We start from the raw sequence: 15,652 nt of genomic DNA on the forward strand, positions 1-15,652 counted from the left end.
TTTTATTTTATTTTAAAACATATATATGTGGGATTATCTAAAATTATATATTTCAAAAATCTCAGTTAATTAAATATTGAAAACCTTTAAATAATTTTTTGTATGAATATGAGGTTTATAATCGGCATGATGAAACTTTAGTAATGGGTTTATCACATTCCATAAATACCTTTTCTACATTAAAATTTGACTTATGTAAACAAAGGAAAGTCGGGAAAGAAAATGAAGTCGCTTGGGAAGAAATATTGTTAAACGAAGAAAAAAAAACTAGGAAAAAATCAAAGAAAACCGACATCAAACATGTATAATTTGTAGGGATAATTTGAAAAATACCTTATTTAGGATTTGAAATTTGATAATTGCATTTTCTATTTCAACTTTTGAAAAATACACTTTCTTAATTATGATTTGACCTTTTAACCAGATATAATTCGAAATTAATATACAAATTCGAAATTAATAAATATATCATTAAAAATTAGATAGATATGTGTATTGAGATAAATATGTTATTTTTACCTCCTGCTCTTGTATTCACCATGAATTTCCATGATCCTTATTCATCTTCCACTCTCCCAACACTCCTGCCAAATGCAACATGATTTTCCTAAAAGAAAAAAAAACCAGATTTGTCAGAATAAAAGAGAAGCAGAATTAGAAATCTGATTGATGAATCAACAAACCTCTTGAGATGAGAGGAAGAATCTGTTCAACTAGAGAGAAAGAATTTTTTTTTTCAGAAATAGAATGAATACGAAGAAGACGAGAAGACGAGACCGTCTTGCGTTCTTTAATTTTTTTTCAAAATAAAAAAATAAATTTAAGATATATTAAAAAGATATGGGAAAAATATTGTGTAGTATATTTAAAAGATATTCCCTATTCTCTAACGATTTTATTTAAAAAATTGTTTTAAAAAATTGTTTAATAAGAATTGATAAATATTAAAATTGGACATTTGGTAAATTTATATATAGATAAGTGTATTTTTCAAAAAGCTTAAAAAGGGTGTATTTTTCAATAATATTCTTATGGAAGTGCATTTATCCAATTTTCCCAAATTTGGTACCCTGTGCAAAAAGAATATTTTAAACGGAAAATTTGGAGAAATACATTTAAATAAACTTTAAATTTGAAAACTGCACTTTTGTATATAAAAATTCACTAAATTATCCGATTTGAATATTTAATATCATTATCAATTTTTATCATCAGAATTTATTTAATATTTAAATAAACAGTTTCAACAAGAATATAAATTTTTTAAAAAATCTTTATGATATATAAAAAAATATCTTAGTTTTTTAATTAAAAAAAGAACAAAACTCTCAAATTCACCTCTATTATTAACACCAATCAAAGTGCCACGAAGGAGAAAAACGAATATTAAAACTTAAAAAAAAAAAAAATAGCTTTAAAAAAATAAAAGAACGTCGCCTGTTAAAGGAGTCGATGGCTTCCTTCATCGCCACAGAGAAGATGGAAGCTGTGTTTGTCAAGTTGAGTCTCCAATTCTATGCCTTCAAATCGAATTTTGATTTCTTCTCCAATCCAAATCAAGCCATGTCCGTCTGGTTGTACAAACATACCATGACTTACGTACTTCAAATCTAGCCATGTATGTCCGGATATCGGATTAGTGTCAAGGGGTTTGTCAAGAGAAAACTTCAACCACATAAGCTGTCCGCCACACTACTCCGAAGAGGTTGATGTTGAATTTTCCAGGGAATGGTATGTTTACTGAATATTCAGTGTGATGAACTTGTTGTCAAGCCAGTTTCTACTCCCACAAAGCTTGCTCTTTTCATAGCTTTGTTCTCTGCTGGGCTTGATCTCAATGTGTCCTGCAAAAAGTATCAAATTTTCACCAGTTATTGACAATGACAATCAATTCTCATGTGTTTAACTTAAATCCAACATACGTGTACGTACCAATTGTATCCACCGGCTGAGAAAGGATGTGACTCGTACTTGTCACCGTTGTCTTTGACCAGTTTGGACATAGTGTCAAATGACTCGAACTTCACACAGTATGTAACTGGAGGATGAGTTCTCGTCTCTTCCCTTATTGTTGCCGAGAGCTTCTTGTGATTCCTAGCAGGAACAGAGACAGAGCTCCTAATGTTACAAGGAAGTATCCCCACGTCCAACAATCCTTCTTCTATTACTGCTTCCGTCTCCATTAGGTTTTGAAAGTTGTAGTAAAGTTTTGCAAATCTTACTACTTCCACAATGAAAACAAGACAAAAGAAGCAGTAGACAAATATTGTTCCATAGTTTGTATTTTTTTTTCTTTTCTTCGGTAAACTTTTTCTTTAGTTAACTGCGACGGCAACGTTCTTTTTTTTTAAAGCTATTTCCCCGTTTTTTTAAGTTTTAATATTATTTTTTCTCCTAATCCTACATGACACTTTGATTGGTGTTAATAATAGAGGTGAATTTGAGAGTTCACCGTAGACGGTGAACCCAAGTTTTGTTAAAAAAATAATAATCTAGAGGTGTCTTGTCTGCTTCAAAAACAAATCATTGCTTTTATTCATATAGTACTCGAACTTTATGAATCAAAGAAGATCAAGTATAAAGAATAACTCTCTTTATTAATGCTCAAGAAACTAACTCAAAACTTAAGCTCTCTTAATCTCTATCAACTCACAAGTTATGCAACATGTTTGCATCTTCTTATATAGAGATTTATAATTCCTAATTCTAATAGGTAATACAATTAGATAACTCCTAAATATTAGTATTCATATATATCCATAACTAGGTAGGATTAGGATAATGACTTCTAGCTCAAGCAATCTTCAAGCTTAATCCAACAATTCAGATGTTTGTTTCTTCATCTACGTCAAGTGTAATTCAATTTAGTAATTAATTGACGTTTTCTTCCAATTCTGTCATACACAGATGAAAGTAATCTCAAACAAAAACTTTTTTTTTTTAATTTCAAACTGTTGTTATGGATTTGTTCTTCATCTGCCTTTCCTTTTCCATTATTTTCTTCTTCTTTTTTAACGCTTTGTGTTATTGAATAAACTTGTAAAGTTCATACGTACATACCCAAAGGCCAACACGAACAAATGCAGAAAAATAAAAGTTGCAGATGATCAAGATACCAGTAGGAATCATATGACAGAGAAACTCCAGGGAGTAAAAGAGAACACCTCAGTAAACCAACAAAAAAAAAAGAAGAGGAAGAGGAATTCGATTATCGTAAACCAGAGTTGCATAATAATTTGCAGGTAAAAATCATCCGAATTAATATTCATTTAATTTTTGTTTCCTTCGTTAGTAGTAGTTTTAAGGAGTTTTATTTTCTCTTTTATTTTTTCTTAGGGCTTTGCTATTGACAAATGACAAAAGACAAAATTAGGAGTGTTGTGTGACGAGCTTAAAGATAACGTAAGGTGCAAGCTATTAATGTATTTGATTCATTGATGATAAGAACTGATCCACGTATATCATATTATCCTGTTGACATAAGAACCTACTTGGTTATTTCACTAACCAGACGATCTCCAGCATCAGAAAATGATTTTAGAAACATGAGGTAAAAAGCTATTCTAATCCTAATTGCCACGAACGAGAATCCTCGCCCATCTCACTCCCTCTTTTGTCGCTTCCCCTTACATTTTCTTTTGTTCAAACCTCGAGACAGTTTCATTTCGATTCAAGCCTCTCTTACGAAGACTATACAGTACTTGAAGTCAGAGCTCAAACTTTCATTATCCTCAAACACTTCGAAATGACTATTTAGTTGCTCAGTTTCATGGAACCAAGCCCTCAACAACAATGATTTTTTTCTTGGATCGTACATCACAATCTTGAATACAAACGGGAAACTTTACCTCTCTAGTCCCTATTGACCTTGAAAACAATAAAAGTCGATCAACTCTACATTTGTCACGCAAAGCAAAAAACGAAGAGCAACAAAAATTTGCGTGGTGGGTTTACATATACAACTGGATCTTCCAACTAATAAAAGAAACATATTTTACCTCAGTTCTCCAAGATTAAAACGTAGGCATGATAACCAGTCAGTCGATCATCCACAAAGTTTTAAATGTCCCATGTAAATATCCATAAATCCAAAAAGATTGCAAGAAAGAAAAGAGACGTGTATGCACTTATTTCCATGGCAGGAGTTGTCGAGGAAGAAAGAAGCAGAATTTTGAGAAACTTTCCATTTCCTGAAGGAAAGCTCTATGTTCGCTACCTAGGTCTCCCGTTGATGACTAAAGCAATGAGCAAGCAAGACTATGTTCCTTTGGTGGAAAGAGTTCGTAGCAAGATCAGCACCTGTCGATTCCTCTCTTATGCCGGTCGGCTTCAGTTGATCACTCATGTGCTTATGAGTATAGTAAATTTCTGGGCTGCGGTTTTCAGGCTCCCTAGCAAGTGTATGAAGGAGATAGAACAACTTTGTGCTTCTTTTCTTTGGTATGGGCCTGTACTTAAGACCAAGGTAGCGTGGAGGGATATCAGTAAACCAAAAAATGAAGGTGGTTTGGGGATAAGAAATCTGAAAGAGGTCAATAAGGTCTATGGGTTGAAGATTATCTGGAGGTTGTTGTCTGGAGATTCGCTCTGGGGTAAGTGGATTAAGTTCTATTTGCTTAAGAAGAAGAGCTTTTGGGAAGTAAATTCTAAGAGTCAAGTTGGTTCCTTGAGATGGAGGAAGATATTGAAGATGAGAGTTGTTGCAAAAAACTTCTATCATAAGGAAGTGGGTAATGGACGTCATACTTCGTTTTGGTTTTGGTTTGATAAGTGGTCTGGAAAGGGAATGCTGTTTGATCTTTTGGAAGATAGAGGCATTATTGATACGGGTGTGAGGAAAGAAGCCACTTTAGAGGAAGTCGTTCGGTGTATAAGGAGAAGAAGAAAGCACATAAATGTAATTCTTAATGAAATAGAAGCTGAGCTGAGATTGGTAAAGGAGAAGATGAGATATAATCTGGAGGATGTTAATAAGTGGAAAGGGAAGTCAGGATTCAAAAAGAAATTCTCAACTCATGAAACTTGGTTGCTGCTTAGAGAAACTTATGGTCAATGTCCTTGGGCAAAAAGTGTTTGGTTCTCTAAGGCGACGCCAAAGTTTACGTTCATTACTTGGCTAGCATTGTTAAATAAACTTGCTACAATAGACAAAGTTGCTAGATGAAGTTTGGGAGTTAATACAACATGTGTGCTTTGTAAGAATGCAGCAGAGACTAGAGACCATTTATTCTTCGAATGTGCTTACTCTTCTCAGCTTTGGGAGCATCTCACTCTTGGTATTCTTCGAAGTGCTCACTCTAATGATTGGGCTGCTATTGTGTCGCTGATATCAGACAATTCTAGGGGTGTGAAGAGCACTTTTTGTGTGAAATATTCATTCCAAGCTGTTGTTTACGCGCTTTGGAGGGAAATGAATAGGATTAAGCACGGTGAGAAGCCTATGGCCATTACTATGCTACATAAGCTTGTTGATAAAGGGGTAAGGAATAAGCGTAGCCTGGTGAAAATGCAGAAGGGGAGGAGTATGGCTGATGGTCTCCAATTTTTGTTTGGAACTAGAGTAGAAATTTTCATATTTGGAGTTTGTGTTTTCTTGAGATAGAAGTTGAGAAGTAGTAGTTCTTTTGAAAATGTCTACACTTTGATGTAAAAAGTTTTTTTTTGGTAAATAAAATTTAACATTCATTCAAAAAAAAAATGTTCTACAAAGAAGGAAGTGACGCGAGAGCCAAACGCATATGGATGTTAAATGATTTCTCCTTGTAGACATTTGAATCCTCCTAAGCTCCATATTCTTATTTCTTGTTTTCACATCACTGAATACGTAAGCACTAAAACCGAGTGTTCTTCAATTTTTTTAAAAATAAGTGTATACAATTCTTTGATTACGTTACTAATACTTTTCTTTTTCGTCGAAGTAGCAATACTTGAATCCAATGGTAATGGTTTTCCATTAATTTAAAAAACAATTTGTTAATATATGAGAAATTTGCTAATTTGGAATGACTTATCTTAGCTATTGTCCCCTTAAAACAAAATCAACTTTTGGCAGTTTTTGACTATGACTATCCTTACACTTTGTAAAAATTCATATAAATTAATTGAAAAGCAAAAAAAAAAAAAAAAAATACAGAACACGATCTTAACATACATGAGTACTTATGAAAAATATATTGGTGAAAAAATTATGTTTGATAGAGGAATTTCAATACCTCCCTAAAACTGGTAGAAGATCTGATCTTCCATCTACGGTGAAATAGATGGTAGAATCTGCTAAGAAAACTATAATCTACTGGAGTTAGAAAACGTAACTTGCCAAATTTTCATCCATCTACCATGGTAGAAAAAACAATCTACTATTCCTACTACTTTCTAAAAAATAGCAGATCCGGTGGTCTTCTTCTTAGTCTTTCTTCTACTACATGTAGTTTCTACATTCTGCTAATTTCGCTTTTAACTATTGTCGGTAGAATGTTTGATCTACGTTGTCTTCTATATCTTTCCACTGGTAGAATCCCGTTTCTGCCAAATTTGTTTCAAAATTCCGAAAATTAAGGCCAAAAATGGTTAGTAGATATTTGAAGGATCTTGAAAGTATTTTCTTTACTTTTTTAATTTTTCTTACCAAATATTGACTGCAAATCGTTTTTGGAAGTCTTCTTCCTCAACGATCTCTTCTATGTTTCTTCTCCTTTGTGTTTTGTCAATCTAGTTTACTAAGATGCATATCTATTCTTTTTGTGGTTTGTGGAACTCATCAGTTAGAAAGGGATGGAGTTTTCTTGCTGATAAAGCAAAAGGAGGTAGGTTACTGAATTCGGATGGAAGTTCAACCATTGAGAAGCTAAAGTTGATGGTTTCTGATGACTTTGGAATCGATCTAACCCTGGTCAATCTCGAGTTAAGCTACTTACCTTCTGAGTTGATTAATACTCTTGAGTCTCCTCCGGTTATCATCAGCAACGACCGGCAAGTTAAAAAATTTCTAACCTATGTGAGGACCAAACCTTCCACGCGCTTGTGTGTGTGTCTTCAGTCAAAGGATGAGAATCTCAATAGGGAGGCACATGTAAACTTGAATAACCAAGCATTTGGTGCGGCCATAATGGAGGGACATACGAATGAAAATTCAGATGTGAATTCTGGTGAAACCAATTTCGACGAACAAGACATTGAGCGGGATGAAAGTGATGATGAAAAGATGTGTGACATAAAGGGAAGCAAGGGACATAATGTACGATTTGCTTTGTTGGATATTGTGAAGAAGGGTCAACATTTTAGCAATAAAATGTTACTAAATGCGACATTCGAAATCTGTGCAATGAAACATAATTTCGACTATAAAGTCGTCAGATCGGATACCAAAATTTGGTATATTCGGTGTGCAGATGAAGATTGCAGCTGGCGAGTTCGTGCAGAAGGGTTAAAGGGTTCTTCATATTTCATTATCAGAAAATATGTTGCTGAACATTCATGTGCTCCATCAGCAAGGAACAAATCTGTAAGGACAGCTTCAGCAAAAAACAATTGGTAATCTGATTATGCATAAGTACGATGGTGTGAAGGCGGGGCCAAAATGTAATGATATCATTGAGCTTATGCGTGGTGAGCATGGGATCAAGGTGTCCAAGTCTTTAGCGTGGGATGCGCGTGAGTATGCTATCAACACAATGAGAGGCATTTCCAGAAACAGGTTATGCGAAGATTCCCAAATACTTGTACATGATGAAGGAAGCTAATCCTGGGTTACATACATCTTACGAAACTGACAAGGATGGGAGATTCTGATTCCTTTTCATCTCATTTGGGCAGTGTGTCAGAGGTTTTTACAGAGCCATTCGAAAAGTTATTGTTCTCGATGGGACGTTTTTGAAGAGCAAATTCAAAGGTGTTTTACTAGTTGCTACTGCTTTGGATGGAAACTCAAATTTATATCCACTTGCATTTGGAGTTGTTGACTCAGAGAATGACCTCTCGTGGAACTGGTTTATGAGACAACTTAAAGTGGTTATTGCTGATGAGCAGAGTTTAGCTTTTTTCTTTGATAGGAATACCTCACTTGGTAAAGCTATTGCAAACGTGTACCCTCAATCTCATCATGGAATTTGCATTCACCACTTGCTGAATAATGTTGTAACTTATTACCATGGGAAAGGTTTGGTTGGTTTGGTTGCAAAGGTTTCTAAAGCTTATCGAGTTGCTGATTTTTAAAAGATTTTTACAGATATTTGCTCGATTAGTCCTGCGATTGGAAAATATCTAATAGAAGCTGATGTGAGAAAGTGGGCTCGCTGTCAATTTCCTGGTTTTAGGTTTGATATTAGGACCAATAATCCTGCTGAATCGATGAATTCTGCATTGTGTTCGCCAAGGGAGTTTCCGATCATTCCTCTACTGGACAACATAAGGGAAATCATGACTCGATGGTTTTTTGAACGGAGAACTCTGAGTTCTAAGAATTCAAAGCCATTGACCACATCTGTGGAAAAGAAGATTGATAGAAGGATTCAGAAGGGAAAGACGTTTGCAGTTTACCCGACTAACGATTACCAGTTTCTGGTTCGTGGAGACAAAATTGAATGTATGGTTGATTTGGTGAGACGCACATGTTCTTGTGGAAAATTCGACTTGTTAAAGATCCCATGCAGGCATGCCATAAAATTCGGTTTTAGTGTAGGCAGACAAGTTCACAGTCTGACTGACGAGAAGTACACAACCTCTTCTTGGATCTCAGTTTACGAGGAAAGCATAAATCCGATAAGTGTTCCTGGAGATGCATGGATTGTCCCAGAACATGTGGAGAAGGCAAAATTTCTTCCTCCAGAGAGTAGAAGAGCAGCAGGAAGGAGAAAGAAACGAAGATGCAAGACAGTTGAAGATAAGATTCGTTCACAAGGAAGTAAAGGTTCCACAAAAGGTTCCACAAAACGCAAATGCAGTAGGTGTGGGATTGAAGGGCACAATAGGTCGACTTGTGATAGAGCAATATAGACCTCTCGAATTTATTTGTCTTTGGATGTTTGTTTTACTTTGGATTTGAGTTTCTCTTTGTTTGATCATTGACTCAAAATATCGAATGGGATTTGAGTTTCACTTTGGATTTTAGAGTTTCTTTGTTCTATCGATGACTTAATATAGCTTTTTCTGCAAAATGATAAGAATTTTATTACTAACTTTAATCTGAGTTACAAACCCTTTCGAAAAGCCATTGAATTATGGCTACACAACCTACATCTACCCTTTCTTCTGTCTTCTTCAAACACTTTTTCAAATCATCAATCTCTTCTTCAATTAGAGCTTGTTGTGCATCAACCCTACGAAGTTCATCAAACATAGCTTCATCAACCCACTTAAACAGATGGTCTTCTTTCTTCCTCTAAATCAAGACAAAAAAACGTAAATCTATATCAGAAACAATTAACATTCATGGAATAATCTGAGTTCAAAAATGTAAATCTAAATCATAAACCTTTAACCCTATCTCGCATCTGTAAAAACGTCTATACGGGTTCTAATCTGTCTTCGAAAAGTATGTCACAATCCCTTTGCCACACCAACATCTGGATGGGATTCCATCAATTGATCTTCTTTGCGACGTCATATCGAGAATCTAAGAGGAAAGGGTAAACAACTTTAACGGAGACAGAGTACTTTGACTTCATTTCAGGTATGGGGTTTACTTAAGGTATAGATATGATCTTAGGGTTTAGGGTCTACTTAGGGTATATATACGATCTTAGGTTAAGGGTCGTGTACTTATAGTTCAGATATGATATTAGGTTTAGGGTCTACTTAGGGTATAGATACAATCATAGGTTTAGGGTCTACTTAGAGTATAGATACTGTCCAATAACATCCAATAATATCCAATAAAATCATAAAAGAGTACATAATCTAAACAAGCTCCACAACATCAGAAGTTATTGTCTTCGGAGGTGTGTACTTTGACATTCGCAACATCAGCTCGGGATTGTTTGCAGCTTCCCAAAGATCATATGCAATATTATGTCTGGCTTCATGAATGTTGTCGTCGTTCACCAGTGTGAAATCCAAGCCTAGAGCGTGACACTCGATGAATTTCAGTGCATAAACTCCACAGTCACTACTACTCTTGTTTATGAATGGCACTGGCACGTACACGACTTTATATTTAACGACGTTGAGATGCTTCTTTTTCTCAGCTGACTGGACAGCTTTTACAATCCGAGGGATAAAATTCGCAAAAAGCTCCACATCTTTATGGTGTTTCAATCCGGCACAATCAAAAACTTCAATCGTTCGAGTAACGAAATTAACGCACATAGAGATCCAGTGGTTACCGTGGACAAAAACAGGAACATACATACGGCTGACGTCCACATCCCACACAAGTCCCGTTCTTCCATGAGGAGGAAGTTGACCTGTCCCGTAGTCGTGTAGCAACCCTTCTACTTTAAACTTAGTCTTGTCCTTTTCAAAAGTGGCGTATGAACACTTCATTTGGTTACTGAAAACGCAGCTCATGAAAGCGACCTTGTTTGCCTTCCATCTTCCCAATGTTGTCCTCTCCCGGGATAAGAATAACATGACATCAATTTTCTGAAAAAAATCTTATTACCTTCTACACACGACCTAAAAGAATAAAATATAAAGTACAGAGTTATATTTTCTTACATAGTTCTCTAACCACTCTGTAGGTCCAACTATACGTGCTGACATCTCTTTTGTAAACATTGAAGGTCCAATCTGAAGTTCCCTGTGATTAATATCCCGAAGATATCAGCTACTTTGCTATTAAAAACTTTAAAAATAAGGGAAAAGGGAAAAACTCACATGGAAGTTAAGGACCACTCAACGAGTTTGACCCAAGATTCTTCGGGGACGAAAACCAAGGAGTAATCCTTATCTTTTACACGATCGTCAGGCAAATCTCTGTCCCGTAAAAATGGCAGTGAGGTTTCCTTGGGCTTGAATGAAGTCAGTGGGGTTTCCTTGGGATTCAATGAAGTCAGTAGGGTTAACCATTCCATTGGGTCATCAACCTTTGCTTTTTGGGATGGATCGAATCCTTTCACATATGAATCTTGTATAAGATTTCCCATTGTCTTCCATAAATAATCTTGTGTATCCATCTCTAGATCAATGTTAGACGATTGGGAGACAGATACATTATGCAAATTCCCATGAATCTCAGACATTTCTACATCGTCTAATTTTTCATCCTGTTAATAAAACAACCCAAAACAAAATTAATACACGACCGTGAATATCATACAATCAAAGCGGCACAAAATATTACAGACTTGTGTTTGAGAAAGGTATTCACTTAGCTAAAATATTACAACATGTTACGCAACATTACAAACGGAACTTCATTTCTTGTTTACCTTTCTTTTAGAACGAGGGCTAGGCATTGCCAAAGGTTGGGGCCTCTCGGATGCAGGGACATCGTTTCTTGAAACTATAGCTGCTGCCACTGTTTGCTTGAGCTATGCAATCTCACTGTCAAGCTTGTCATAGCGATGATCCACATGCTTCTTAACCTCTTCCTTCATTGAGTTGAAGGAGGTGTTGAACAATCCCGTAATAAAAATCTTCGTTTGATCATCGAGACCAGTGTTCTGTTCTGCCGCGCGTTGGCAAAGTAGTTGTCTCTTCCTAGACTCACAACCGGGATCCTTTGCGTTCCTCGTGACCCTTCTTTTAGCTACAGGTTCAACCTGTTCTTCTTTTTCAGATACTTCTAGTTCACCTTCCACGGCAACCTCATCTTTCCCATCTATCTGATCTTGACTAGCTTCCACAGCAACATCAACCTTCTCATGTAGCTGATCTTGAGTCCGCATATCTTCCTCAACTTGCCAAACGAATTTGCTCCAATCAAATTTTGCATTGATCAAGGAAATAATTTTGTCAACTCGTTCATCTTTCTTCTCATCATCCCTTTTGAATCTCACACTAGCAACGACATCATTGTTTCCGGTATCAGATATGAATGGAAACACAACCGCTTTCTGTAAATACAAAAACAAAGAACATCAGTATTTATAAGTTATGAACAAGTAAATAAATTTGATGTTTATGTTCACCTTTCCAAGTGCAGTCTCTAGAGCAGTGATATCATGATAAGAAACCTTTCCATTTCCATACAGTTCTTTCCATACAGTTCTGACATCTCACACTGGTTATGCCTTCCTTGTACTTTTGACCCAGCAAAGTCCCAATGTCTGGAATCGCCTCCATAAGCCAAATCTGTAGGGCATAGGAGAATCCATCTAATACATAACTGTTCTTCTTCAACTTGAACCTTGCTTTCTTTATGGAATCCAGAAGCAGATCGTAGGCATGAAGACCCCACGGATACTTCCTCAGTTTATCAAAATCCATCACTAATTTTATGTATGCATGAGGGATATTGATCTTCTCATCCTTAGTCATCAGAAAACAAATAACACAAAGGTAGACTAGTCTGACCCTGTCCACACGCGACCAGTCCTTGCACTCCGTAAGATGCTTCAGCCTAATTGTCTTCATGTCTACTTCTCCATTTTGCTTCAGCAAAGTGTCCCAAAACCCCCTTATCATTTCTCAAAGCTTCAAAATCAGTGTCTTTGTCTGCTTCACATTTGAGACCTGTCACAGCGTAGAACTCTTGCATAGAAAACCGAAGAGGCTTTCTAGCAAAGCTAAACCATAACTCGTGACGCTTTGAAATGTCTAGCATTTTGCAGATGAAGCTGTGAATAACCTTCCCTGAGTATAGAGTTCATGCTCATTAATAGCCAAAATCGGACCAAATACAAGGTCTCTCAAAACTTCATTATACTCATCCTCAAGTTGCTTCTTCAGTAGCCCCAGAACTGTCAACCTACAAGTGTTGTTAATCTTATCAACATGATGCTCAGCCCCTGCTTCAGCTATGAGTTTTGGAAGCTCAATTTCCATTCCTGTTAACCACAAAAACACACGGTTACATGTCTATTCACAAAAGCACACGGTTACATTTCTCCACATCATGCGCAAAACATAATCACACAAAGGTGCAATAAGGTTAGATCATTGATGAACTTAAATCAGTTTCTTACATCGAATATATGTTCTAATCAAACCCATTTTCTATTTCTAAAGCATGTACATAAACAAAATCAAAAAAATAAAAATTGGGGATCTCAAAACCCTAACCTTCAATTACAAAAGGATTAATGGTGTTTGAGGAAGGACAAAAGGAGTAGAGCTATTGGTCACAAACGCGAATGATTATCTTGTTCTGGCGCCGTTTATCGTCGCGTTTTTCGTCGGCGGAGAGAACAAGGTCAGTGCTTTTGTGAAACCGCAAGGATAACGAGCTGAGATGGAAGAAGAAACAGAGAAGAGTGAAAATGAAACAGAGAAGGGTTCGCCGGCGCTTAAGATTTCATGCCGGAGAGCAAGAGGCCGGGGAGAAGATGACGACCAAGATCGCCATAGGTTACGGTGTGAAGAAGAAAATGGTTTAGTTTTTTCTATTTTTTACCTTTGTTGTTTCTACCTTATGTAAAAATAATATTTAAAAAAATATTAATTAGAATTGTTTTATCTTAAGTTTTCTAGTTAGATAATTATAGAGGGATTTTCGTATTAACACTACCTAATAGTTCTAAGGGGACAATATTCTCAAAAACAATTATAAAGGGGACAATAGTTCTGTGTTTTGGTTCCAAATTAGCAAATTTTCCTTAATATATCTTCAATTTTAGGAAAATGATTTGATAGCACAATGAGTCAGCGATCGTCGACGTGTACCCAAATTATAGGATAAGTATGACACACGTATTTAGATTTATCTGGAAGTTATGTTTTATATAACATTTTTTGTAAATTATCATAATTAGAATGTATTGATTTGGTATTTTGTTTTTTCTACATTTGCTTATTATTCTCCTAATATTGAAGATTTAATTTTGATAGTTTAAATGGAAACTTAACATTTGCAGAAGCGAATCCATCAACTTTGGAAAAAAATCTTAATATAAAATTTGTTTTCTAATCTTGAAATATAATTTCTTTTTTTTATAAGAATATTTAAAGGTTAATACTGTTAAAATAAGCTTAGCTTTGCACTATGTTATTATGAAACAAATCCATTTGTAGGATAATATCTACATATATATTTTCCAAATATTTCCTAGTTTGTTTTTTTCATTTTCATTTTTATTAATCATTCACTGGAACTATCAATATTTACAAGGTCTTTTTGTTTAGGGTTGTCAAGACTCTATATATACCAGACAATAGTGTGTCAAAATTCACACACTCATAAACAAAAGAAAAATCTAAAACAAATATAATAAGAAAATGTCTGCAAAACAGATCCTCCAAAAGTTCGACAAGAACAACGACGGCAAGCTCTCACTGGAGGAGTTCCGTGAAGCGGCTCTTGCTTTCTCTAAGAACATTCCTGATGAAGAAATCACAAAGATGTTCAAGGAATTTGACGTGGATGGTGACGGTGAGCTTGACGCTGACGAGTTTACTTTGTGCATTAATAACATGTTGAAGGAAGCTTTTGATTTTTGTGATACTGATGGTGACGGAAAGGTAACAGCAAGTGAGTTCCATGCGGCCATGACTGGGCTTGGGGAGGACTTCACAGAAGAAAAATGTGCAGAGATGGTTCAAGCCGTGGATGCAGATGGTGATGGTTATGTTAGCTTTGAGGAATTTATGGCTATGATCATTGGCGAGTTTAAGAAATGAAGGATGACTGGTCTGCTTGTTTAGTAACTATGTTTGCTTATCCTTATTGATGTGTATTGTCATCGGTTCAGAGATTTCTCGACCGTGTCTTGTCTTTAAAAATAATTTCAAGTGCATGCTGTTAAATACTGCACTTGCCAAATGTCATGTGGGTATTTAGCAATGATTATTGAAATCTAAAATAATTTTTGTTAAACATAAAATCAACTGAAGAAAATGTTTATATACAAAGCCGAAAAATATGTTTATGTACAAAGTCTAAAAATTGCGACCTATTAGTTTGTGCTCGGTGTAATATAAGAGGATCTCCGAGATATTTATAACTGGTATAAGAACATTTTGCAAGACATTATATCAGAAACTCAAAGAGCCTTTGTTTCGGGTGAGATTGATCTCCGACAACATTTGATTTAGGCCTGGGCATAATATTCGTAACCCGAAATCCGAACCGAACCCGAACCGAAAAACCCGATTCGTATCCGGTCCAAAATGTAAAAAATATCCGAATGGATCTTGTAAGGTGGTACAAAACATATCCGAACCCGAAGTGTTAATAACCGAACCCGAACGGGTAACCCGAAAAACTGAAAAAACCGAAAAATCCGAAAAAATATCCGAAGAAACCGATCCGAATGTCCAAAATAATATACAATATAATTATATGAAACATGAATATATACTTCAAATATTCAATTTTATATTTATTTTGATATGTTATCTAACAATAAGTATTTAAAATTTAAATAACTACCTTAAATACTTAATTATATATTTCTTATGTTTTACTTTTAAATTTTAGATTTTATTTCAGATATATCCGAACCGATCCGATATAACCCGAATCCAAATGATATATGATTACTTTATGGGTTCTATGATGTGATACAAAACCGACCCGAACCCGATGTGTTATATCCGAACCCGATCCGTACTTGCA

The 15,652-nt window shown here is 35.5% G+C and overlaps 3 protein-coding genes across 3 annotated transcripts; 1 reads left to right on the forward strand and 2 right to left on the reverse strand.

Annotated features, from left to right (window-relative positions):
- Positions 1–6,137: 6,137 nt before the first annotated feature.
- LOC125589212 lies at positions 6,138–13,969 on the reverse strand. The gene is made up of 3 exons (XM_048761678.1): positions 10,813–13,969; positions 10,654–10,735; positions 6,138–10,578 (listed from the first exon to the last, which is right to left on the reverse strand). The coding sequence occupies exons 1-3, from the start codon at positions 11,175–11,177 to the stop codon at positions 9,895–9,897; spliced, it is 1,131 nt and encodes a 376-aa protein (XP_048617635.1). The 5' UTR covers positions 11,178–13,969; the 3' UTR covers positions 6,138–9,894.
- LOC106404418 lies at positions 11,469–12,366 on the reverse strand. Its single transcript, XM_013845138.1, has 2 exons — positions 12,130–12,366; positions 11,469–11,993 (listed from the first exon to the last, which is right to left on the reverse strand). Exons 1-2 carry the CDS (start codon positions 12,364–12,366, stop codon positions 11,469–11,471), a joined length of 762 nt encoding a protein of 253 aa, XP_013700592.1.
- Positions 13,970–14,195: 226 nt separating the features above from the next.
- On the forward strand, positions 14,196–14,957 carry LOC106405383 (probable calcium-binding protein CML34). Its single transcript, XM_013845941.3, has one exon. The coding sequence runs from the start codon at positions 14,314–14,316 to the stop codon at positions 14,713–14,715; it is 402 nt and encodes a 133-aa protein (XP_013701395.2). The 5' UTR covers positions 14,196–14,313; the 3' UTR covers positions 14,716–14,957.
- The last annotated feature ends 695 nt before the right edge of the window (positions 14,958–15,652 follow it).

Source organism: Brassica napus, chromosome C6 (assembly GCF_020379485.1).
Source record: "Brassica napus cultivar Da-Ae chromosome C6, Da-Ae, whole genome shotgun sequence".
NCBI lineage: Eukaryota > Viridiplantae > Streptophyta > Magnoliopsida > Brassicales > Brassicaceae > Brassica > Brassica napus.

Bases quoted from the DNA above. Each gene is read 5' to 3' on its own strand.
- LOC106405383 (XM_013845941.3), top strand. From the start codon at position 14,314: ATGTCTGCAAAACAGATCCTCCAAAAGTTCGACAAGAACAACGACGGC.
- LOC106404418 (XM_013845138.1), bottom strand. From the start codon at position 12,366: ATGGATTTTGATAAACTGAGGAAGTATCCGTGGGGTCTTCATGCCTAC. The intron at 11,994-12,129 runs GTATGGAAATGG...TTGTATTTACAG, and splicing joins AGAACTGTATGGAAAGAACT to AAAGCGGTTGTGTTTCCATT.
- LOC125589212 (XM_048761678.1), bottom strand. From the start codon at position 11,177: ATGTCTGAGATTCATGGGAATTTGCATAATGTATCTGTCTCCCAATCG. The intron at 10,736-10,812 runs GTGAGTTTTTCC...TATTAATCACAG, and splicing joins GAGTGGTCCTTAACTTCCAT to GGAACTTCAGATTGGACCTT. The intron at 10,579-10,653 runs GTAAGAAAATAT...GATTTTTTTCAG, and splicing joins CAGAGTGGTTAGAGAACTAT to AAAATTGATGTCATGTTATT.